The 26,747-nt window shown below is 45.0% G+C and overlaps 1 protein-coding gene across 1 annotated transcript in view; it reads right to left on the minus strand.

The window, feature by feature from the left end:
* The window catches only part of USH1C (USH1 protein network component harmonin), a 104,333-nt gene extending 87,966 nt beyond the window's left edge, over positions 1–16,367 (minus strand). Inside the window, exon 1 of the mRNA XM_084828496.1 lies at positions 16,285–16,367. Coding sequence (XP_084684622.1) covers positions 16,285–16,320 — 36 coding nt within the window. The 5' untranslated portion in view covers positions 16,321–16,367. The remainder of the gene's footprint in view (positions 1–16,284) is intronic.
* Positions 16,368–26,747: the final 10,380 nt, after the last annotated feature.

The following is a 26,747-nucleotide window of genomic DNA, read 5'->3' on the forward strand; positions in this document are numbered from 1 at the left end:
AGTCTTTTTCCCCTTCATGGATTGCTGCCTTGTTGTGGCGAAGGGGCTTGCGTAACTCAGTGAAGCCATAAGCTATGCCGTGCAGGACCAAGATGGACAGGTCATGGTGGAGAGTTCTGACAAAATGTGGTCCACTGGAGAAGGAAATGGCAACCCACTCCAGTATTCTTGCCAAGAAAACTCCATGGAACGTATCACAAGGCTAAAAGATAGGACGCCAGAAGATGAGCCCCTCAGGTCGGAAGGTGTCCAATATACTACTGGGGAAGAGCAGAAGGAATTTCCAAGTAGCGCCAGAAAGAGTGAAGTGGCTGGGCCAAAGCCAAAAGGACACTCAGCTGTGGATATATCTGGTGATGAAAAGAAAGTCCGATGCTGTAAAGAACAATATTGTTTAGGAACCTGGAATGTAAGATTAATGAATCAAGGTAAGCTGGAGGTGGTCAAACATGAGATGGCAAGATTGAACATCGACATCTTGGGAATCAGCGAACTAAAATGGACAAGCATGGGCGAATTTAATTCAGGTGACCATCATATCTACTACTGTGGGCAAGAATCCCTCAGAAGAAATGGAGTAGCACTCATAGTCAACAAAAGGGTGGGAAAAGCAGTACTGGGGTACAATCTCAAAAACGACAAAATGATCTCAGTACGAATCCAAGGCAAACCATTCAACATCACAGCAATTCAAGTCTATGCCCCAACCACTGAGGCCAAAGAAGCTGAGGCTGATCGGTTCTATGAAGACCTACAACACCTTCTAGAACTAACACCAAAAAAAGATGTCCTCTTCATCATAGGGGATTGGAATGCTAAAGCAGAAAGTCAAGAAATCACTGGGATAACAGGCAAGCATGGCCTTGGTGTACAAAATGAAGCAGGACAAAGGCTCATAGAGTTTTGCCAAGAGAACACGCTGATCATAGCAAACACTCTTTTCCAACAGCACAAGAGGCAACTGTACACATGGTCATCACCAGTTGGTCAATATCGAAATCAGATTGATTATGTCCTTTGCAGCCAAAGATGGAGAAGCTCTATACAGTCAGTAAAAACAAGACCTGGAGCTGACTGTGGCTCAGATCATGAGCGGCTTCTTGCAAAATTTCGGCTTACATTGAAGAACGCAGGGAAAACCACTAAACCATTCAGGTATGACCTAAATCATATCCCTTATGAATATACAGTGGAGGTGAGGAACAGATTTAAGGGATTAGACCTGATAGACGGAGTGCCTGAGGAACTATGCACGGAGGTCCATAACATTGTTCAGGAGGCAGCAACTCAGTCCATCCCAAAAAAAAAGAAATGCAAGAAAGCCAAGTGGCTGTCTGAGGAGGCTTTACAAACAGCTGAGGAAAGAAGGGAAGCGAAAAGCAAGGGAGAAAGGGGAAGATATACCCAACGGAATGCAGAGTTCCAGAGAATAGCAAGGAGAGACAAGAAGGCCTTCTTAAATGAACAATGCAAAGAAATTGAGGAAAACAATAGAATGGGAAAGACTAGAGATCTCTTCAAGAAAATCAGAGATCTCAAGGGAACGTTTTGTGCAAAGACAGGCATGATAAAGGACAAAGAAGGCAGGGACCTAACAGAAGCAGATGAGATTAAGAAGACGTGGGAAGAATACACAGAAGAACTATACAGGAAAGATCAGAATGTCCCTGATAGCCATGAGAGTGCACTCATTGAACTTGAGCCGGGCATCCTAGAGAGTGAAGTCAAGTGGGTCTTAGGAAGCATTAGTAACCACAAAGCTAGCGGAGATGACAGTATTCTAGCTGAGCTATTTAAAATCCTAAAAGATGATGCTGTTAAAGTGCTGCAATCAATATGCCAACACATTTGGAACACTCAACAGTAGCCACAAGACTGGAAAAAGTCAGTTTACATTCCAATTCCAAAGAAGGGCAATGCCAAAGAGTGTTCAAACTACCATACAATTGCGCTCATTTCACATGCCAGCAAGGTGATGCTCAAAATCCTACAAGCTAGGCTTCAGCAGTATGTGAACCGAGAACTACCGGAAGTACAAGCTGGGTTTCGAAGAGGCAGAGGAACTAGAGATCAAATCGCCAACATTCACTGCATCATGGAGAAAACAAGAGAATTCCAGAAAAATGTCTATTTCTGCTTCATTGACTACGCTAAAGCCTTTGATTGTGTGGATCACAACAAACTGTGGCAAATTCTTAAAGAGACGGGAGTACCAGACCACCTTACCTGCCTCCTGAGAAACCTGTACGAGGGTCAAGAAGCAACAGTAAGAACCGGACATGGAACAACCAATTGGTTCCAAATTGGGAAAGGAGTACGACAAGGCTGTATATTGTTGCCCTGCTTATTTAATTTATATGCAGAGTACATCATGAGAAACGCTGGGTTGGATGAATCACAGGTTGGAATTAAGACTGCTGGGGGAATTATCAACAACTTCAGATACGCAGATGATACCACCCTAATGGCAGAAAGCGAAGAGGATCTAAAGAGCCTCTTGTTGAGGGGGAAAGTGGAGAGTGCAAAAGCTGGTTTGAAACTCAACATTAAAAAAACTAAGATCATGGCATCTGGCCCCATCACTTCCTGGCATATAGAAGGGGAAGAAATGGAAGCAGTGACAGATTTTATTTTCTTAGGCTCCAAGATCACCGCAGATGGTGACTGTAGCCATGAAATTAAAAGACGCTTGCTCCTGGGGAGGAAAGCTATGGCAAACCTAGACAGCATAGTAAGACGCAGAGACATCGCGTTGCTGACAAAGATTCGTATAATCAAAGCTATGGTTTTCCCAGTAGCAACGTATGGCTGTGAGAGCTGGACTATAAGGAAGGCTGAGCGCCGAAGAATTGACGCTTTCGAACTGTGGTGTTGGAGAAGACTCTCACGAGTCCCCTGGACTGCAAGGAGGTCAAATCAGTCCATCCTAAAGGAAATCAACCCTGACTGCTCATTGGAAGAACAGATCCTGAAGCTGAAGCTCAAATATTTTGGTCACCTAATGCGAAGAGAAAACTCCCTGGAAAAGACCCTGATGCTGCGAAAGATTGAAGGCAAAAGGAGAAGGGGACCGCAGAGGATGAGATGGCTGGATAGCATCACCGATGCAATGAATATGAACTTGACCACACTCCAGGAGAGAGCGGAGGACAGGAAGGCCTGGCGTGCTATGGTCCATGGGGTTACGAAGAGTCGGACACGACTTAACGACTGAACAACTAGTCTTTTCAATTCCCAATGGGAAATGCACTGACAAAAGTGATGGGTAGGCCCAGGCTTACTCTGGAAAACTGGATAGGATTGGCCTACTTAGTGCTACCCTGAAATTAACCTTCCACACATTCATTTCTACCTAAAAGTCATCACTACTTGCTGTGTCAGCCCTGCACATCCATTTTGGTTCTTTGCTTGACTGTCAACTGGGATATGCTTCCTGTCATAGAATAGTAGGGTTGGAAGGGGCCTAAAAAGCCATCGAGTCCAACCCCCTGCTCAATGCAGGAATCAAAGTCAGAGTGTCCCTGACAGATGGCTGTCCAGCCTTGTCTTTAATGCCACCAGTGTGGGAGAGCCCACCACCTCCCTAAGTAATAGGTTCCATTGTCGTATTGCTCTAACAGCCAGGAAGTTTTTCCTAATGTTCAGCTGGAATCTGGCTTCCCATAACTTGAGCCCATTATTCTATGTCCTGCACTCTGGGATAGTCGAGAAGAGATCCTGGCCTTTCTCTCTGTGACAATCTTTCAAGTACTTGAAGAGCGCTATCATATATCCCCTCAGTCTTCTCTTCTCAAGGCTAAACATGCCCAGTTCTTTCAGTCTCTCTTCATAGGGCTTTGTTTCCAGTCCCCTGATCATCTTTGTTGCCCTCCTCTGCACTCTCTCCAGCTTGTCTGCATCCTTTAAAGTGTGATGCCCAGAACCAGACACAATATTCAAAATGAGGCCTAACCAGTGCTGAGTAGAGGGGAACTAGTACGTCCTGGGATTTGGAAGCGATGCTTCTATTAATGCAGCCCAAAAGAGCATTTGCCTTTTTTGCAGCCACATCACATGGTTGGCTCATATTCAGCTTGTGATCGACAATAATTCCAAGATCCTTCTCGCTTGTAGTGTTGTTGAGCCACGTATCCCCCATCTTGTAACTGTGCATTTGGTTTCTTTTTCCTAAGTGCAGAACTTGGCATTTATCCCTATTAAATATCATTCTGTTGTTTTCTCCCCAGCACTCCAGTCTATCCAGATCACTTTGAATTTTGTTTCTGTCTTCCAAAGTATTAGCTATCCCGCCCAATTTTGTGTCATCTGCACATTTGATCAGCAATCCCTGCACCTCCTCCTCCAAGTCATTAATAAAAATGTTGAAGAGCACCGGGCCCAGGACTGAGTCCTGCAGTACCCCGTTCATCACCTCTCCCCAGTTTGAGAAGATCCCATTGATAAGCACTCTTTGAGTCCGACTCTGTAGCCAACTGTGGATCCACTGGATCGTTGTTTCATCTAGCCCACTTTGAGCTAGTTTGCTCATCAGGCTAACATGGTGTCAGGGTGGACACTGAGCCCATAGAACCTCAGAGCAGTTCTGATTCTGAGGAGAAACAGCCGTCCGTGGGAGAGAAGCGCGCTCATCCCTCCCAGGCCCTGCAGCTGGCAGAGATTCCTCCTGCCGGTATTCCAGACATAGATAGTGGTCCTGGGAATGAAAGAGCATGGGAAGAGGTTTGGATGGATGCTCGACGCAGATGCAAAGAGCGATGAGCTATGGAGGGCACGGAAAGGAGGTGTAGCGCCTGTTTGGCGCGCAAGCAATGGTCGCGTCCAGAGGACCCAAGGGAAAAGGGGAGGGACTCTCCCTAGCCCATAAGTTCAGGGTCTGCAAGTGATTCTCGTTCAAACAGGGACCAACTGTTTCCAACCTGGGGCCTAGGGAACTCTGCTCTTCATAGCTTAGTTGCTGGTGATAGAGTTATTAAGTTGTAAAAGGAATAAAGCCTTGAAAAGAATCCTTTGTCTGTGTCTGGAGTTGGCTACTGGAATAGACTGAAAGAGGCTGGCTAGGGCCCCCTGATAGTTTGGTCCCCGTTCCTCTCTCTCTCTCTCACTGTCCTCCTACTGCCAAATGGAGGGTGCCGGAGACCCGACGTGCAGGCTCTGATGCAAGAGAACCAGATTCTCCGTGATCAAATGGCTCAACTGATGGCTGCCGTGCAGAATCTACAGGCTGCATTTCAACCCCCACCACCTCTGATTCCCCCCCGCCGCAAGTGCCCGGTGGCCTTGCCAGAGAGGTTTTCTGAGGAGAAGGGACTTTTTCAGATTTTCAGGGCCCAATCGGAGCTGTACATGCGCCTTCGACCTGAGGATTTCCTGATGGAACAGGTTCGTGTGGGCTTCATTATTAACCTACTTTCTGGTGTGGCCGCTAAATGGGCTTCGGGACTCCTACTCGCTAACAACCCCCTGCTCAGGGACTAACAAGGTTTCACGACAGTGATGGCCCATTTTTTCGGTGACCCCCTGCGTACGTAGACGGCTTCTCGGGAGATTCGCCGCCTCAAGCAGGGCAAGGACTCAGTTTCCAGCTATGCAACAACTTTTCGCTTGCTGATGCAGGATTTACAGTGGAATGATGCCACACTGGTGGCTCAGTTTTTGGACGGTTTAAACGACGAGATCTTGGATGAGTTGGTGCGCACGCCCAGCCCGCCGACTTTGGAGGACCTCATCCAGACCTGCCTCCAGATAGATAGTTGGCTGGAGGGGCGCCGGCAGACCTGGTGGGGCGCCGGGGCCGAGATTTCCCTCCTCCCATTCCCCCATGTTTCCTGCCCCCTCCCCCACCCCTGCAGTGGGGGCGGAGGAGACCCCGATGCAGCTGGGAGCTACCCAAGCCCCGCTGCCGCCAGAGGAGCTTGAGCGCCGGCGAGCTGAGTGCCGCTGCTTTCGGTGTGGAAAACTGGGCCATTTCACCAAGACCTGCAGCGTTAGATCCACAGCTCCTCAGCCTCCTCTCCTTCCCCCTCCTCCTCCTCCTTGTCCCCAGGCCTGACTAGACTGCCCCCCAAGCCTGTTGGGGGCCTCCAGTGTGGGGGGTCAGTTCCCCACCGGGTGGGTGCCTTCTGCAACCCCCCCACCCTCCCATCTGCTATTGCCAGTTCACCTACGCTCCTCCCAGTGGGGTGGGGTGGAAGCCCTGGCTTTAGTGGACTCTGGAGCTACGACCAGTTTCATGGATGAAACGTTCGCTCTCTTCCACAAGATTCCTACCCTGCCTCTTCCTGCCCCCTTGGCAGTGGAGACCATCGATGGGTGTCCTCCCTCTTCGGGCACGGTGACCCAGATTACAGCTCTGCTCACTCTCCACCCAGTCCCACATTGAGCAGATTCAGTTTCACTTGGCCAAGGTTCCCCTATACCCAATCATGCTGGGTGTTTTCTGGCTCTCTAAGCATAATCCTCAGATTTCTTGGGGGCTTCAGCAGCTGGAGTTTGCATCTCCCTACTGCCGGGAGCATTGCCTCCTGACACAGGCACCTGTCCCAGTCCAGGCCTTAACCCTTTCCTCTCCCTCCTCATCTGTTTCTGGCAGTTCTTCAGCTACCGTCATCCTCCCAGAGAAGTATGCGGCTTTTCAGGATGTTTTTGACAAGAAGACCGACCAGCTCCCCCCCACTGCCCTTTTGACTGTGCCATTAACCTCATTCCAGGGGCGACCATCCCCGCTGGCTGGCTGTATTCGATGTCGGAGCCGGAACTTTGAGCTCTGCGCGAGTTTTTGGACACAAATCTCAAACGTGGCTTCATTCGCCCTTCCTCTTCCCCTGCCTGCGCCCCTACCTTTTTTGTTGCCAAACGATCTGGAGAACTCCGCCCAGTGCACAACTATAGAGCCCTCAATTCGGTCTCCATCCCTGACAAGTACCCCTCCCCCTCATACCTGAGATGCTGGAGTGCCAGGGGCGAGCCAAGATTTTCACAAAGTTGGACCTGCGTGGCGCCTACAATCTGATTCGCATCCGGGAGGGGGATGAGTGGAAGACCTGTTTCGGAACCCAGTACAGAGCGTATGAATACCTAGTGATGCCGTTTGGGCTCGCCTGTGCCCCCCCCCCCATGTTTTTGTGTTTTATGAATGCCATCTTCCGGGACTATTTGGACACTTTCCTCATTGTATATCTCGATGATTTACTTATATTTTCTGAGGACCCCCACGCCCATCAGCATCATGTCTCCGCCATCCTCCAGCACCTTCGTGAGAACCATCTGTCTGCCAGCTGGAGAAATGTGCATTTGACCTAACCTCTTTGGACTTTCTTGGCTACATTATCTCAGCTGATGGAATCAGGATGGATCCTGCAAAGGTCCAGGCTGTCCTCTCCTGGAAGGCTCCATCCACCAAGAAGGATTTGCAACATTTTCTGGGTTTTGCAAATTTTTACAGAAAGTTCCTGCCCAGCGTTGCTTGGCTGACATCTCCTCTTACAGACCTCCTTAAGGGCAGGAAATCTCCTTTTCATTGGACAGCATCTGCCCAACAGGCTTTTGAGGAACTTAAGAGGCTTTTCAGTTCTGAACTGATCCTGTTACATCCCGACCCAAGGAGACCTTTTGTAGTGCAAACTGATGCCTCTGACTTTGCAGTGGGGGCGGTGCTTTTTCAACCAGATCGGAAGGGCGGCGGTTTGCAACCCTGCGCCTACCACTCCAGGAAGCTGAACATGTCTGAGAGGAATTATACCATCTGGGAGAAGGAACTATTGGCCATCAAGTCCACTTTGGAGACCTGGCGTCATCTTCTAGAGGGGGCACAGCACCTAGTCGAAGTTAGTACTGACCATCACAACCTCGAACATCTTCAGACAGCCTGTGCCTTAAACCAAAGGCAGATTAGGTGGTCGCTTTTTTTTCCCCGGTTCCACCTTAAGATTTGCCATGTGAAGGCCTCCGACAACCTACAAGCGGATGCTCTTTCTCGTAAGCCGGACCTCCAGCCAGGGGGTGAGGGAAATCCCCCCCCTCTGATTCTTCCCCCCCAGAGCCTGGCGGCAGCTGCGGTACCTCGCTCTTGGGAGGAGCTCCTTCACTCTGCACAGGCTCAGGATGCTTTTGTTCGCACAAAAAGCATTTTGTTCGCATTTTGTTGTTTTGTTTTCCGTCTCCATGGATGGCCCGAGAGTCTCATTTTGGATAGGGGGGCCCAATGCCTGCCGTGCTTTCACCTGCCAAACTCCATTTTTTGCCAATTTTGGTCACCACTCCAAGGCTTTCCCGTCCACCCTAACTCCCTCTTCGGTGCCGGCGGTCCATGACTTTTTAGAGGAGTTGCGAGCAGTACATTACCTCTTACGGGACTCCCTCAAGCAAGCCAAGACAGCCTACAAGGCCTCTGCGGACTGACGGTGCCAGCTGGGTCCGTCTCTGCAACCGGGAGACTGGGTTTGGTTGTCCACTCACTACCTCCCCTCTCACTCGCCTGCAAGGAAGCTTGCGCCTGGTCGCACAGGGCCTTTCCAAATTACTGCCCTGATTAACCCTGTTGCTTTTTGCCTGGCCCTCCCCCCCTCCATGAAGATCCATCCTGTTTTTCATCGGTCCTTGCTGTCCCCCCTGGTTTCTGGTGACCCTCATCGCTCGACCGGCTCGCCCTCCCACTGCCAGTGTTGGTGGAGGGGGAGGAGGAGTTTGAGGTCGCGGAGATTCTGGATTCCCGCCTTTCTCGCGGATGCCTGCAATATCTGGTGGACTGGAAGGGGTACGGGCCAGATGAGCGATCCTGGGAACCCGCGGAATATGTACATGCTCTGCTGCTGCTGAGGCGTTTCCACCAGATGTACCCCCACAAGCCCGGGGGGGGGGGCTCATGGGAGCGGGGATGATGTCAGGGTGGACACTGAGCCCATAGAACCTCAGAGCAGTTCTGATTCTGAGGAGGAACAGCTGTCTGTGGGAGAGGAGCGCGCTCATTCCTCCCAGGCCCTGCAGCTGGCAGAGATTCCTCCTGCTGGCATTCCAGACATAGATAGTGGTCCTCAGAGTGAAAGACCACGGGAGGAGGGCTGGCTGGATGCTCGACACAGACGCAAAGAGTGACGAGCTATGGAGGGCGCGGAAAGGAGGCATAGCGCCCATTTGGCGTGCAAGCAACGGTCACGTCCAGAGGACCCAAGGGAAAAGGGAAGGGACTCTCCCTAGCCCATAAGTTCAGGGTCTGCAAGTGATTCTCGTTCAAACGGGGACCAACTGTTTCCAACCCGGGGCCTAGGGAACTCTGCTCTTCATAGCTTAGTCACTGGTGATAGAGTTATTAAGTTGTAAAAGGAATAAAGCCTTGAAAAGAATCCTTTGTCTGTGTCTGGAGCTGGCTACTGGAGTAGACTGAAAGAGGCCGGCTAGGGCCCCCTGACACATGGGGCACTTTGTCGAAAGCTTTGCTGAAGTCAAGGAATATTATGTCTACAGCATTCCCACAGTCCACAAGTTACTTGATCAAAACATGAGCTCAGATTCATCTGGCAGGATTTGTTCTTGACAAATCCATGTTGGCTTCGAGTAATCACTGCATTGTTTTCAAGGTGCTTACAGATGGATTGCTTTATCATCTGTTCCAGAATTTTCCCAGGGATTAATGTCAGACTGACTGGTCTGTAGTTCCCAGGTTCCTCCTTTTTACCCTTTTTGAAGATAGGGACGTTAGCCCTCCTCCAGTCATCTGGCACTTCACCTGTCCTCCATGATTTCTCAAAGGGAATAGATAGTGGTTCTGCCAGTTCTTCTGCCACTTCCTTGATAACTCTAGGATGCAGTTCATCTGGCCTTGTAGATTTGAACTCATTCAAAGTAATTAGGTGTTCCTTGACCACATGCCTATTGATCTCAAGCTGCAATCCTGCCCCTTCAGCCTGTACTTTGCCTTTGCCAGGGGCCTGAGAGACCCTCTTTTGGGAGAAGACTGAGCCAAAGTAGGAATTGAGCACCTCTGCCTTTTCTTTGTCATCTTTTATCAATTTGCCATCCTTATTTAATAGCTGAACCACCATCTCTTTCCTCTGTCCATGGGACCTTACTGATCATTGTTCTGAGTTTATTAAAATCAGCTTTCCTAAAATCCAGGGTACGTGTTTGACTACACTCGGCTTTTGCTTCTCTTAGAACCAAGAACTTAAGTATAACATGGTCGCTTTCCCGCACAGTTCCTATAACTGCTACTTTATCCACCAAGTCATCACTATTGGTAAGGACCAAGTCAAGGATAACCAATCCTCTAGTTCCTTCCTCTACTTTCTGTAGAAGGAAGTTATCCACCACACAAGTCAGGAATATCCTGGAGGAGCCATGTTTTGCAGAATTTGTCTCCCAAAAAATACCAGGGAAATTGAAGTCCCCCATTACTACTACATCATGCTTCCTTGAAACATTGGCTATTTGCTTTTCAAAAGTTTCATCCTCGTCTTCTCCTTGATTGGGTGGCCGGTAGTAGACTCTGACCACCAGGTTCCTTTTATTCTTTCCTCTATTTATTTTGATCCACATGCTCTCAATGGGGCTACCAAGCTCATCCTCCTGTATTTCTGTGCAGAGATTGTATTTTTCACATACAGTGCAACCCCACCTCCCTTTCTGTTCCTCCTGTTCTTTTTGAACACGTTATGTCCTTCAATTGCTGTATTCCAGTCGTGAGAGTCATCCCACCAACTCTCAGTTATACCTATGAAGTCATAATTTTCCTCTTGCATTAAGAGCTCAAGTTCGTTCTGTTTGTTTCCCATACTCTGGGCATTAGTATATAGACATCGTAGACCATGTGCTTCATAGTCTGGCTTTCTTCCTACATGTGTCTGAAGACTATTATTGGGTGCTATTAGAGCTGTTCTCTCCATTGCAGTGCATGAGCCTTCATCCATTGTTACCCCCAATTTTACATCTCCCTTCCCTGCAGGATTCAGTTTAAAGCCTTCCAGATGAAGTTCTTCATGCTGTGGCCAAACACACTCTTCCCAGCCTTTGTGAGGTGCAACCTGTCCCTTGCCAACAGCCCATCTTCCAGGAAGTATAGCCCGTGGTCCCAGAATCCAAATCTCTCATGCCAGCACCACCTTCGTAGCCAGTCATTCACCTGGAGTCCTCGCCTCCGATCTCACCAAAATGCTGTGGGGGACGCTTCAGGCAAGTAACAACAATTTGCAGGGTGGCCATATATCCTTTTAGCCTTGTGATAAGTTCCATGGGGTTTTCTTGGCAAGACGGCAGAGGATGAGATGGCTAGATAGCATCACGGATGCAATGAATATGAACTTGAGCACGCTCCGGGAGAGAGCGCAGGACAGGAAGGCCTGGCGTGCTATGGTCCATGGGGTCACGAAGAGTCGGACACGACTGAACGACTGAACAACAACAACAACATATATCCTACTTCACAGAGAGCAGTCCTGTATTTGAGGGACTGTCCAGTCCAACCCTGTTTAAGGTAAAGAACTAGAAGAAGAGAGAGCAGAAGCCTTGAAGTTGCCCATCAACAGTTAGCACCTGGACAGCAGACTGAACAGGCATTCAGGTCACAAGGCCAGTCTTTCCCATTACGGTGAGATGTATTACATATCTATTTAAATTATAGTAATTATTTCTAGATTTGCCTCTGTACAAAGAAATCAGCATACACAAATTTGTATCCTCTTTTGTCCTCCTCTTTGGTGATGTATTTCCTCTTTTTTGGCAATGTGTAAGTGGTTACCCTATGGTACTGGGAATGCACTAAATCATGGAGCATAGAGCATACAGGGGTTATCGTGTTGTCTGAACCCAACCACGATAACAAACCATGGTTTGTTAACCATGAACAACCTATAATTCACAACTCAACAACAGACCATGGGTTCTCTTCATGGGTTGTTTATGGTTAACAAACCATGATTTGTTAGCGCACCTGGGTTCAGACAACATGATAACCCATGGTTCAAAATAACCCACAGTTCAAAGACAAACTGTGTCAGTCTTTGTCAAAGACAAAGATAAAGTTCTGAACCCAGTCACACACACAAAACCACATAATCAGGGAAGGTAAGAGTAAGCAAGTAGATTTTCAGGGCCTTCCTAAAAGACTGCAATGATGAGGTCTAACAGACCTTCAATGGCAACCTATTCCAGAAGTGTGTATATTTAATTCTAAAAACACATCCACCCAGATGACATTGCAAAGGCTTAATGCTTTTATAATTGTTCCTATGCTAGGTTCCCTCTTATATGGGGTGAACACAGAATTGTGATAATGGTACAATTTTCATGAGAAGAAAATACGGTTTGGTTCAGGCAAACATAACCAAACCACATCCATGTTTCTGGATGATGGCCTTGGGGTAACACACCACAATTAATGCTCATGTATCCTTAAGCACACCCCAGACATTGCCCTAGAAACTTAAGAGTGTGTAGAAATAAGAGATGCTTCCAGTAAGGAAACCCTGAAACAAACATGTAAGCCTCCATACAAAAGTGTTGTTAGCGATGCAGATTAACATATGACAATGCAAAATGAAATAATCAGTACAAACGCATTCTCAATGAACAATATGAACAACCACTGAACATCCAAAGAACAACCATCTTCTCAATTGCTGTAATTTTTTTTACTAGCAAACTGTCAGAATCAATTATCAGTGAACCATGTATTCTAAATAAAGTGATGTAGAGATGGAAAAGGCAATACACCCTTATGACTATGAACAGAATATTTATAAGAGCATGAACAAATTTATTGGCTTTTGAATGTGCAACAGTGAATGGACCATTAACTCACAAAGAGATATATGTAAACCGTGTTGTAATGTTCTGTATGACATCGCTTGGCCTTTGTAGCAGTAGGAAAGCACACTGAATAAGAACATAAGTTATGATGATTTTGAAATCTATGGCTTGAATCCCGACTTGCTCCACCATTCACATAAGAGGGGCATTTCTGCCAATTTCCCCTCCATTTACAGTCCCCTGCCATCATTGCCAAAGGCCCCCCAACCTTCAAGAGCAGATTTGCAAGGGGCATAGGAGGTTCCAGAGGGGAGGGGGAGGCAAGAAAGCCCCATTCTATGAATGTAAACTCTGTTCTGTTCACTGAAGGGATGTAGGTTCCATTGCTCCAAGCCTATGTTTCTATGCCTGATAAGTGTGTTTATTCACTGTTAATCAGTTGGAACTACACAGACCACTTCAGATTGATTTAAGTCATTGTTAGTGTCGCTGACCCTGGTTCACATGTCATGCTAACCTATGGTGGGTTGCTATTATGGGTGGTTGCAGGGTGGCTTAACATGATGTCAGAACCTGGAGTGGTTTTTCCATCATGAGTTGTTTTTTGCAACCAAGCCACCCTGAGAACCTATGGCTTATAGTAGGTTTGTTTAGGGTGGCTTGTTCTCAGGGTGGCTTGTTGTGACATCCAAACCTGTCAGGGTGGTTTTATTGTAGGTTGTCTGGAACTGCTAGACAGCCACCTGGCAAGAATGGTGAAAACCCCTGCTGCTCCTTGCAGTCTTGCTAGTGCTGCTGCCATTCTCCCTCATCTCTTCTCAGCACTCTCTACCTCAGGATGGATTTTTCTTTTGTTTTTTTTATAGAAATTTTGAAGAAAGGATACCAGAGAGTGTCCTGAATACATTCACTATTAAAAAAAAAATCGGTCCTGCACGTGTGAGCAGGTATGAATGTCCACTGCTAGGAATTTTGGATAATTTCTCTCTCAGTTTTACTGCTCTGCCTTGAAATCTGTGCAATCGCCCCCCCCAATTTTGCTGTTCCGCCATGACATTGGTGTATTTTTAGTGATCTACCTCCCCTGCTTGAGTTGAAATTTGCATATCTTTACCCACTCCATCCCACTCTGCCTTGAAAGTTGCGTATGTTTATCCACTCAGTCCTTGCTCTGCCTTGAAATGGTTATTGTAGTTTTTTCCCCATTCTAAAAGGCTGAAATGTCTCTTGTAAGGCTTAGTTACTGGCTTTAAGCTAAATTATTCTGGTATTTTTGGGCCTGCCCTTTTGCCTTCAACCTTGCCCACCACTGGAATTTGGACCCCTGAGAGTTTCTCCAAAATGGAATTTAGCCCTCAGGCTGAAAGAGTTTCAGTACCCCTGGTCTAGATGCTTTTGCTTTAAATAAAAAGTTTTATTATTTTATATGTTGCTTTACTATTTACATTAAGCTACTATTTATAAGTTACTAAGATATTATTGCTGTTGTTGTTATTACAGTAAACAAGAATAAAACTGAATAATCGCACCCAATTACCATGGGACTTTATGGAAGGACTTGCTAGGTTAAGATGGGCTGTAATGGCTTATAATGTAAGTGGCTACTGTGACTTATTTGAATAAACTCTATGATATTCACAGCAACCCATTATTAATTTTTTTATTGTTAAATATATTTGTGTTGTCTTATGTTGTGAAAATGATAAAAAATATTTTTAAAAAGAAACAAGATTTTAAACCAGTTGAATCCTGCAATCTGTTACACAAGAGTGCTTTATTCATTTATTGGGACTGTGGTGAGAGTAGAAGTTTTAATAAGCAAATCTGATTGGTCCTAGAATGACTTATGAATATTATCAGCGTAAAAGGCCACAAGTACAAGGTACAAGACCATAAATATTACGTTAGGTACACATAACTGCAGTGTGTCTGCTGCTGCTGCCCAGCCCAATGCTGACAACTGAAAAGCAAACATATTTTATTAAAAGTTCTGCAAAATGTATTAATATTTTCAACGGTCATGTTTATGACAGGTTTTTTCCCCTTTCAAAGTATTTCTGGCCAACCTGACTTAACATTTTGTTGGATAGTTGTTGTTCTTAGTTATAAAAGAGAAAGGCAGCAGCGTGCGGGGCGGGGGGGTTGTTCTATTGTATAGAGAGAAGCAACCCTAAACACGCTTATTTGGAAGCAATTCCATTAAAATAAATGGTAATTTATTTCCTGAAAAATGTTTTTATGAACAGAGTGCCAAAAAGCAGTGGGTGAGAAGGCACATTACCGGAAGCTGAGTCATACAAATTCAATTTCAAAATAAAAATGTAAGGCTTAAACTTAACAAAAGATTAAATTTATCTTTTCTGATTATATTCTAGATTGAGAATTTGATATTGAAGGATGGGGGGGGGGGAGAAGAAAATTAAGGCCAGGTTTCTGACAGTGGGGTTGTATAGATGGTCTTCATGATCATTTGCATATTAAAAACCAAGCACAGATGTTGAACTTCAGTGCTTACCACAGGTATATGGTTTCTGTGGAAAATCCCTAAAAGGAGTGCAAACAAATCTTAATTAGTCTTATATGTTAAGGTAAATTAAACAGAACTGGAAATTTCATTTATTCCCTCACACACCTACTCCATATATTTCCAAGATGATGTCTAAAAATGCCCTTCCTGAAAATGAATCCTCAGTGTTTCACGTCACTGAAGCTGCCAAGGACACTTTTCATTTAATGATACCTCCCAATTCATACATGCAGCTTAATTTTTTTTTAAAAAGTATATGTGTTCAAATAATGTGTAAAGAATAAGCAGCTGTATATTTTTGGGTCAAGATTTTTTTTCAGCGTTGGGTTGGCTTGCAGCTATTGGCTTTCACTTTTTCTTTTTCTTTCTTGTTAGGGTTCGAACAAAAGCGCTATTATGCAATACACCTAGCCTTGCCAAGTCTCTTGATCACTGACAAAGCAGCGCTTAAAAAAATTAAAAGAAAGGAGGAAAACTATTTTTGAAAAGTTTTCCCTCTGTGCCTGTCTGTTCGGCGAGAATATTTTTAAGAAACCAGTCAGTTTGTTAACTTTCCGTTGCCTAAAGCTCCCCCGTTTTGAGAGGCATAAGGGAACCCAGGTCCTGTGGGGCAGAAAAAGATGGATGACAACCGCAAGCGCGTTTGTCACGCATGCACATTCTAGTCGCCCTTCGCAAAGGTGGGAATGCGGGCTCTGCTCCATCCTTCCTCGCGAAAGAATGTGATCCTTATCCCGCACACCTCGTCGGGCCCCTGGGAGAAAAACGTTGTTCTGCTGAAAGAAGCGTTTCATCTTCCCCTCTCCTCTCCCCCTCCCCTTACCTTCCCCTCGCAAGGTCCGAGTTAATTGATACCAAGAGTCCATAGTCCCAGCAAGATGTCGCCCTCCTCCCCTCCTCGGCAGCGGCGGCAGCTTCTTCGACCGCTCACAGGGCCAAGGCGGGGCAGAAAGTTACAGGTTAGCGAGGAAGGCCGAGAGCGCAGCGGGGGATCGTTAGGCAGCGCGCTTCTCTCTTACCTTGTGCCTGAATTCCCTGGCCACCTTCCGCTCCATGACAATGGCGAGAGCGACCTTCTCGTGGCTTTTCCCCTGGGGAACCTTCCTCTCGGGGCGCGCACACTGCGGCTGCGGTTTCCTCCCGGTCCAGGGCACAGGGTAGGGCTTTGAACCCACACTAGAGGGCGCAGCACAGCCCTGCATGGACGGCGGAGCGAGCGAGCGGTTGTCCGAGGGAAGCCCGGGGGAAGGAAGGCGCTTCCTCGTTTGCATCGCCTGCACTGCCCTGACATGTTCTTCTCGAACTCCCTTAGCTGCCACGTAATTTCAGTGAATGTAGTTCAACTCCTATATAGCGTTTTATTTTACATTTCATTAACCCCACTTTACCTCCAATCCAAATACCTTTGGTAAAGGGATAAATATCTTTTTCATACCTGTACTCTAAAAATACATCAGGCGTGATCCAGGCAAAATTACATACAGATCAGCATTTTAGATTCCCCCCATTTCAATGGGAGATTGTTGCGCAAGTATTTAATTCTTCTATTTAGAATCTAAATAGGTAAATGAAACTTGAGTATGCTTAACTTTAGCTCAGGATTTCCCAAGGGCCCACCTTCTGAATGGACTCTGCTTTCTGGGCTCCAACGTAGTGTGAGATCCAAACCTAGGATGGGATTAGCCACATCAGGAGTTGCAGTTGGAAGGTGAAATATTTATCCCAATGCATGCGTGGGCAAACATAAGGGACTCTTTGATCCACCTCTAGAATTTCAGAATTTCAGTAAATTATATACTTTCTGCGTACATGTAAATATACTACATTATGTCCACTGATGTGGTGCGAATGCAAAATTGCCATTCTCAATACAAATGCATCTTTTGCTGTAGCAGAATGATCTGCCATACTAGAACCAGTTTTCCAAGTTATTTAACCTGAAAGTGAATCAGCCACAGTTTCATCACACTGTGAGCATTCCTTTCCCTCCCAGGAGACATCTTCAAGCTACAGTCCCATTCCATTCCTCATTCCTTCTCTCCAGTTCATTGTTGTTGTTCAGTCGTTCAGTCGTGTCCGACTCTTCGTGACCCCATGGACCATAGCACGCCAGGCCTTCCTGTCCTGCGCTCTCTCCCGGAGCGTGCTCAAGTTCATATTCATTGCATCCGTGATGCTATCTAGCCATCTCATCCTCTGCCGTCCCCTTCTCCTTTGGCCTTCAGTCTTTCCCAGCATCAGGGTCTTTTCCAGGGAGTTTTCTCTTCCCATTAGGTGGCCAAAATATTGGAGCTTCAGCTTCATTATCTGTCCTTCCAATGAGCACTCAGGGTTGATTTCCTTTAGGATGGACTGATTTGACCTCCTTGCAGTCCAGGGGACTCGTAAGAGTCTTCTCCAGCACCACAGTTCGAAAGCATCAATTCCTCGGCGCTCAGCCTTCCTTATAGTCCAGCTCTCACAGCCATACATTACTACTGGGAAAACCATAGCTTTGATTAGACGGACCTTTGTCGGCAAGGTGATGTCTCTGCTTCTTACTATGCTGTCTAGGTTGGCCATAGCTTTCCTCCCAAGGAGCAAGCGTCTTTTAATTTCATGGCTACAGTCACCGTCTGCGGTGATCTTGGAGCCCAAGAAAGTAAAATCTGTCACTGCTTCCATTTCTTCCCCTTCTATATGCCAGGAAGTGATGGGGCCAGATGCCATGATCTTAGTTTTTTTAATGTTGAGTTTCAAACCAGCTTTTGCACTCTCCTCTTTCACCCTCAACAAGAGGCTCTTGAGATCCTCTTCGCTTTCTGCCATTAGGGTGGTATCGTCTGCATATCGGAGGTTGTTGATAATTCTCCCAGCAATCTTAATTCCGACCTCTGATTCATCCAACCTGGCATTTCTCATGATGTACTCTGCATATAAGTTAAATAAGCAGGGTGACAATATGCAGCCTTGTCGTACTCCTTTCCCAATTTTGAACCAATCGGTTGTTCCATCTCTGGTTCTTACTGTTGCTTCTTGACCCTGGTACAGGTTTCTCAGGAGACAGGTAAGGTGGTCTGGTACTCCCATCACTTTAAGAATTTGCCACAGTTTGTTGTGATCCACACAATCAAAGGCTTTAGCGTAGTCAATGAAGCAGAAATAGACGTTTTTCTGGAATTCTCTTGCTTTCTCCATGATGCAGCGAATGTTGGCGATTTGATCTCTAGTTCCTCTGCCTCTTCTAAACCCAGCTTGTACTTCCGGTAGTTCTCGGTTCGCATACTGCTGAAGCCTAGCTTGTAGGATTTTGAGCATCACCTTGCTGGCATGTGAAATGAGCGCAATGGTGCGGTAGTTTGAACACTCTTTGGCGTTGCCCTTCTTTGGAATTGGAATGTAAACTGACCTTTTCCAGTCTTGTGGCCACTATTGAGTGTTCCAGATTTGTTGGCATATTGAATGCAGCACTTTAACAGCATCATCTTTTAGGATTTTAAATAGCTCGGCTGGAATCCTGTCATCTCCGCTAGCTTTGTTGTTACTAATGCTTCCTAAGGCCCACTTGACTTCACTCTCTAGGATGTCCGGCTCAAGTTCAGTGACCGCACTATCATGGCTATCAGGGACATTCAGATCTTTCCTGTATAGTTCTTCTGTGTATTCTTGCCACCTCTTCTTAATCTCATCTGCTTCTGTTAGGTCCCTGCTTTCTTTGTCCTTTATCATGCCCGTCTTTGCACAAAACGTTCCCTTGAGATCTCCAATTTTCTTGAAGAGATCTCTAGTCTTTCCCATTCTGTTGTTTTCCTCGATTTCTTTGCATTGTTCATTTAAGAAGGCCTTCTTGTCTCTCCTTGCTATTCTCTGGAACTCTGCATTCAGTTGGGTATATCTTCCCCTTTCTCCCTTGCTTTTCGCTTCCCTTCTTTCGTGAGCTACTTGTAAAGCCTCCTCAGACAGCCACTTGGCTTTCTTGCATTTCTTTTTCTTTGGGATGGATTTCGTTGCTGCCTCCTGAACAATGTGACGGACCTCCGTCCATAGTTCCTCAGGCACTCTGTCTATCAGGTCTAATCCCTGAAATCTATTCCTCACCTCCACTGTATATTCATCAGGGATATGATTTAGGTCATACCTGAACGGTTTAGTGGTTTTCCCGACGTTCTTCAATTTAAGCCGAAATTTTGCAAGAAGCAGCTCATGATCTGAGCCACAGTCAGCTCCAGGTCTTGTTTTGACTGACTGTATGGAGCTTCTCCATCTTTGGCTGCAAAGGACATAATCAATCTGATTTCGATATTGACCATCTGGTGACGTCCATGTGTAGAGTCGCCTCTTGTGCTGTTGGAAAAGAGTGTTTGCTATGATCAGCATGTTCTCTTGGCAAAACTCTATTAGCTTTTGTCCTGTTTCATTTTGTACACCAAGGCCATGCCTGCCTGTTATCCCGGTGATTTCTTGACTTCCTACTTTAGCATTCCAATCCCCTATGATAAAGAGGACATCTTTTTTTGGTGTTAGTTCTAGAAGGTGTTGTAGGTCTTCATAGAACCGATCAACCTCAGCTTCTTCGGCCTCAGTGGTTGGGGCATAGACTTGAATTACTGTGATGTTGAATGGTTTGCCTTGGATTCGTACTGAGATCATTTTGTCATTTTTGAGATTGTACCCCAGTACTGCTTTTCCCACCCTTTTGTTGACTATGAGTGCTACTCCATTTCTTCTAAGGGATTCTTGCCCACAATAGTAGATATGATGGTCACCTGAATTAAATTCGCCCATGCCTGTCCATTTTAGTTCGCTGATTCCAAAGATGTCGATGTTCAATCTTGCCATCTCATGTTTGACCACCTCCAGCTTACCTTGATTCATTGATCTGACATTCCAGGTTCCTAAACAATATTGTTCTTTACAGCATCGGATTTTCTTTTCACCGCCGGACACATCCACAGCTGAGTGTCCTTTCGGGTTTGGCCCAGCCGCTTCACTCTTTCTGGCGCTACTTGGAAATACCCTCTGCTCTTCCCCAGTAGCATATTGGACACCTTCCGACCTGAGGGGCTCACCTTCCGGTGTCATATCTTTTAGCCTTGTGATACGTTCCATGGGGTTTTCTTGGCAAGAATACTGGATTGGGTTGCCATTTCCTTCTCCAGTGGACCACATTTTGTCAGAACTCTCTGCCATGACCTGTCCGTCTTGGGTGGCCCTGCACGGCATAGCTTATGGCTTCACTGAGTTACGCAAGCCCCTTCGCCACAACAAGGCAGTGATCCATGAAGGGGCTCCAGTTCATAGGTGCCATTTAAAAACATTTGCTCTCAGCATTTTTGTCAGGATTCAGAGGCCTGCACTTTCCTCACAACGTTGTTGTTGTTGTTGTTGTATGATTGTATTTTTAAATGTATATCTGTTCTTCCTCAAAGCTGACAGGGAAACACTTTTGGGTTCTGTGGAAACACATGCATTTGCCATCTGTGGCACTGAAGTCTGGGTTGGATCCAATTTCTTTTCCACTGGTGGGAGCATTCCCTGAGTGGAGTTCACAGAATGCTCCCACCAGCAGAAAGTGGGGAAGATTTCCCCCTTTCTTTGTGGCCCAGCCCTCAATGCCAGCTCTCCCACTGTTTTGGAGCATTACCCAACCTTCCAGAATGTATTTGGGGGAGGGGCACAGGGGACTGCAAGAGAACAGGGAAATCAGCAAAGATTGCCATCTCCTCCATTTTGCCAGCAGGATCTTTCCACTAGATGAGAAGCCTCCTGTGGATAGAAGGAAACATTCTATCTGTGGGAGGCAAATCTTAGATCCAACCCTTGTCTTCTTGTCCTGTGAAGAAGACTATAAAGACAGCTATGCACTGGCTGCCTACTCACTTCTGAGCCAATTGAGGCTTTCCTTCTTTCTTTAACTCCTCTGTGGGCAGAAAACAGCTGAGTGGAATGTTTAACTCCCCCCATTCATTCATTTATTTTATTTACTGCCATAATGTTTAAAAAGCAATTAAGGTGATGTTCAACACATGCGTACTGGTTCCGATCCTGATCAGAGGCCTACACATTTACAATAAAGTTAAAAAAAGAAAGGGATCAGGTACATGCTGAACATTTAACAAAGTGTCTGGTTTAGCCCCATGTGAAACACACTTCTGTGAATATAAAACATGCCTATTTGGGGTGGGAAACTGACGCTGCTCTAGTGTTTGTGCAAATTGGCGTCGATGTTCAAAATGGATGGAACACAACAGAGAGCATGTACATGTGTCACATAAGCTGCAAAATCAGGATCATACTGGCCTGGGATAATTTATTTATTATTTATTTGTTATTTATTAAATTTATTAATCGCCCATCTGGCTGGTCACCGAGCCACTCTGGGCGATGTACAATAATAGAAACAGTTTAAAATAATAAAATTCTACATTAAAAACATCATATTTCTAAAAATACCCTAACCCACCCCAAATGCCTGCCGGAACAACCACATTTTTACTGCGTGGCGGAAGCTCATTAAAGAAGGGGCATGGCGGAGTTCCCTAGGGAGGGAGTTCCACAGAGTAGGATAAATCACATACTGACATCTAAAAGATGTACATCTGAACATGCCTATTAACAGGACTCAGAAAAGGAGACATAACACTATACTTGTTTTTTTTCAAGTAAACCAAAATCCAACTCCTGAGAAGGAATTATAGCTTCTTTTCTTTTCCTCCCCTCCGCTTCTAAACCTGTAATGTATCCCAGATGCTTCTTTTCATCCTAATAGGCCAGGATCTGCTTTTTTTGGAGACCCTAACCTGACAGTTACTGTTCCCTCCTACATGTTTGGGCATGCTGTGAACCACACTGAAATCATTCATAACTTGGCCTCAGAAGTAGGGAGATAAATGTTTGTAGTTGCCATTTTGAATTACAGTGGCCATCTTGAAATTAGACTGCATGGTACATATACAAATTCACTTTCCCAAGTCTATAGGACCTATAAAATGAACGAACAACTCTAAGTATACATTTTGTGCACACCTTGGATTATAGGGAAATTATTATATCCATAAAGTGCTTAAAAGCAAAGGCTACTAGAGTAAACAGGATATGTGACTGGAAATTTCCTTTACATTGTAAACTATCCCTTGTTGGGGCAACAATAGCAGCAAAACAAGAAAATACCCTCTCTCTCCCCATCCAGTATTCTCACACTCACACTATTGCTTGTGACTTGTTAATAACCACCACCAGAACAATACTGTTTTTTTGTTTTGGCATATAAGAGTGCAAAACATCTCATACCTTATATGGAGGGCTCTGATTCTTGTACTTGTATGAGAATTTTCACACACTTGGCAACACTGAAGGCCACAGTCAGCAACTTTATAGGATCTATCTGGTGGGACCCTATCAGCCACATGATGCCCGCGGAGTTTGTATTTGCAATACCACCTTTTGGCTATCTGCACTGGTGGAACTGCAGCATAGAACAGAGTAGGCCAGGAGCCCCTTTCCTCCAGCAAGCTGTGCCATCATGGTATGGAATAAGGTGCTGAGTCTTAAAGCTAGTATCCCTGGTTTGAGTTCATCTGGTGGCTTACGTATATAAACTAGCATTATCAGTACCATATCTGCTTCAGTTTTATGATGTTGATCTCAATTTAGATAATCATCTCTTTTCAGCTCCATGGAAAATGTCTGGTTCCATAGACTTCTGCACTTTTTGATTTGTGCATATGTGATATTTTAGATATGTGTCCAGTCTTCCAGCACAGTGGGAGGGCACTGGGTTAGGGAAGTCACAGAGGTCCAAGTAGTGTCATTACTAGAAAAAGCTGGAAGATATATTTATATACCTCTTCCTCAAAATGGGAAAATTAAATTGTACTCCAGGAGGTTATGGTACTTCCAGGCTAGCCAGTAAGCTGGAAATTTGGCACATACATAGTCCAAAAGAGATACATTTATAAACTTCCACATAGAAATGGGGCTGGATGGGCAAGATTTGTGCCCCAAAATGTTTAAAGTACTTCTAGGCCACCTGGAAGGCTAAAAGTAGTGAAGATATTTCCAGCTCACCACATTTTGATTACTGAAAACACACACAAAAGGATGAAAGGTAGATATTTGTAAGTTTCTCCTTAGAAATGTTGGGCAAAAGGTAATACTCCCAAATGGAAAACGTATTTCAAGCCCATTCAGAAAGCTAAAATTTGTTATGCACATAGCCCAAGACACACTGATTGCTAGAGAAGTCTGAACATTGAACATTTTTGCATCTAAGAATCGAAATATGAGTGATGACATTTTCTTCATAATAGAGGCCACCAAAGAGCCAAGCAGCACATGGAAAGGGAATGATCTGTTGAAGTTCTGTTGTCTCTTAAAGCTTTGTGGGAGGGTGTACTTCTACTAGTAGCTAAAACATAGATCTAGGCTTACAGGATGGAAGCTTCATTTATTAGTTTTAGATTACACCCTAGACCAGCAAAAGGCAGTCTGTGTACAAAAACAGAGGTCTGTATGTGCAGACTGATTTGTCTGTGGAACACTTTAAAATACCATTGAACTGAAGCATGCATAATTACACTGGACTGCAAACTAAGTATATGCATAATAAGAACAGCCATGCAGGATCAGACAAAGGATCAGACATCTAGGCCAACATTCTGTTCACACAGTGGCCAGCTAGCTGCCCATGGGAAACCCATGAGCAGGACATTACTGCAACAGCACCCTCCCACCCATATTCCCCAGCAACTGGTGTACATAGGTATACTGCCTCTGATACTGGAGGTAGCATAAAGCCATCAGGACTAGTAGCCATCAATAGCCTTACACTCCATGAATTTGTCCAATCCCCTTTCAAAGGCATACAAATTGGTGGTCAACATTACCTCTTGTGGAAGTGAATTCCATAATTTAATAAATAGGCTTGTCTTTTTAAAAGATGTAATTGAGAGTCAGAAGCCTATACGATCACACTGATATTTTTCTTATTGTGCATGGAAATCAAATATCTCCGTTCTTATTGCAGAGAAGCATTCCCTCAGTTCAAATATACTTTTCCCAACCAGCAAATCAGGTGCAAGAAAATACAAACATTTCCTCACAAGGTAGCACTGTGGTTGCAGTAAAACAGTGTTTTCCTATCAGTCAGCCCATGACATGTTGCCAGGAAAATGTGACACCCCCTCTGCTCTAATTGCTAGCTAGCTGCTCCAGATGTATTGGCAGCTGCCCTTCCTCCATTCAGCCTGAGAAGTTAGATTATACATAGAGTAAATGTTGATTATTAGTGAGATTTGGATAATCACATTTTGGAAAACAGGAATTCTGCTATATATCTTCCATGTTTCTATTATAGTGCAAATGCAATACAAGAAGTTAAATCTTTCAGGGGGCAGAAGTAAATATGGGCATGGATGAGAAGCCACCCTCTTTTGATTTTCCATTGTTGCTTACAGGAAGGCAGAGTTCTTGGTGAAGATGTCATTGCTGTGTCATCATCCTTACTGAACTGAATAGCTTGTTACAGGGGGAAATATAATACATGGGCACTAATTACAAAGAGGGGAATGAGATCTTTTTAATTACTTACTGTTAACAGATTTCCTAAAGCAGTCAGAAAAGAGACTCTTTTCATCTAAGACAATTTCTCACCTGGCCCTGGCAGCTTTTAAAGCTTCTATTATGAGATAGCTGAAGGATGAAGTAAGGGAGACAGGGGGTGAGAGAAAGTATGGCAGAGAAAGGAGACAGAAAAGAAGCAGAGGAGATTTAAAAAAAACAAGAGAAAATGCACACAGAATAAGGAAGGCTAGAAATCAAACAAGATCAGGAAGCTAAAAGAGGAGCACAAGATAGAAGAAAGGGGAAATAAGTTAGAAATATTTCTTCATTTAAGGATGATTGTTTTTAAGCCTTAAACCTTTGTGAACCGCAGACAGCTTTATCTATTGGGTGCTATAAAATGTAAATAAAATAAATAAAACAGTTTTTAAAATAGAGAGAACTGTATCAGGGACATTAATACTGACAAAGCACTGAAGATTTGGAAGTTCTGGGGTTCCCAACTGAAACCACAATCCCAGTTTTCAGGTATGGATAATAGCAGCAGAAAGTAGGATATAGCTGTCTCTCCAGAGGGCAGGTTTAGTTATTCCATGTAGTTTTTAAAATGAGGCAGTTATGTATTTATCTCCTTGGAGAGTCACAGTGCAATCTCATACATGTCTACCCAGAAGTAAGTCTCATTGAGTAAAGTAGGTATACACACCCAGCCTAAACTCCTCTTAGACTCGACACAAGAATTTACGCTTTTGTTCAGATGGAAAACTCACTGCAATCTTTGGCAAATGATGACCTGCTTTTGTACAGATATATTACATGGTAACATAGAAAACGGAGTATTTTGTAGGCTAGTTTGAAATGGGCAGCAATAAACAAGGTATATAAGGGCGATATACTTTTCCTCCTGTGACAATTCCTGAGAAGCAGACATGCAAGCTGTGCAGCCTGAGTTAGTTCTACTGGCCATGTGATTAGGTGCTGGTTGAAGCCCTGGTGCTTATGGACTGGAGGAGTTAAAAACCCCAAATATGTTATTGAGGTCCAGACCATTTTCATACACTACATTAAAAATACCTTTGTACTTCTCTCACTCTTTATTGGTTCACATGTGGTTATTAATGTAGTGTAGGAGTTGCCATTTTAAAGCCATTTTCACATTAAATTGGGTTTGCTGGAATCAGTTTGCAGTGTGAATGCAAAACCTTCATGTAAGCCAATGTACATTCTATTTAATAATATCTAATTAGGGCTGGCCCAAGACATTTCGCCACCTGAGGCAATGAACAAGATGGTGCCCCCCGCATTCCATGTACATATGCCAAGTGAACTGTGAGATGAGTCTTTATGCAACATGAATGATGGGACACCATCCACCACTGCACCTAAAGGCTCCAGGCTAGTTTAGGGGTCGCAGGGAAGGCCGCATGGCATACAACTCTCTTCAGTGTCTTGCTGCCACCTCCCAAGCATCTGCTGCCTCAAGTGACCCCCTCATCTTGTCTAATGGCAAGGCCAGCCATGTTAACATCAACATGGCATATCACAAATAGCATGATAAGGCTTTAAAAATGTGTTTTTTTAATGTTATCATTCAGAACTGTCTTAAATAATAATAAAAAATTCATGTAAATGTAGTAGGTTTTGCATTTGCATTATAAACGTGGGAGATTAACAAAAGGCCACTTTTAAGCAGTTTTCACCAGTGCACCTAAAAAGGCATGCTTGGCAGCTACTAACCCACATCTCAGTATGCCTACTCAGTTTTTGTTGTTTATTTGTTCAGTTGCTTCCGTGACTTCATGGACCAGCCCACGCCAGAGCTTCCTGTCGGCCGTCACCACCCACAGCTCCCCCAAGGTCGAGTCCGTCACCTCCAGAATATCATCCATCCATCTTGCCCTTGGTCGGCCCCTCTTCCTTTTGCCTTCCACTTTCCCTAGCG

Source organism: Heloderma suspectum, chromosome 1, assembly GCF_057233095.1.
Source record: "Heloderma suspectum isolate Gila_16-S chromosome 1, 16-S_ref, whole genome shotgun sequence".
Taxonomy (NCBI): Eukaryota; Metazoa; Chordata; class Lepidosauria; order Squamata; family Helodermatidae; genus Heloderma; species Heloderma suspectum.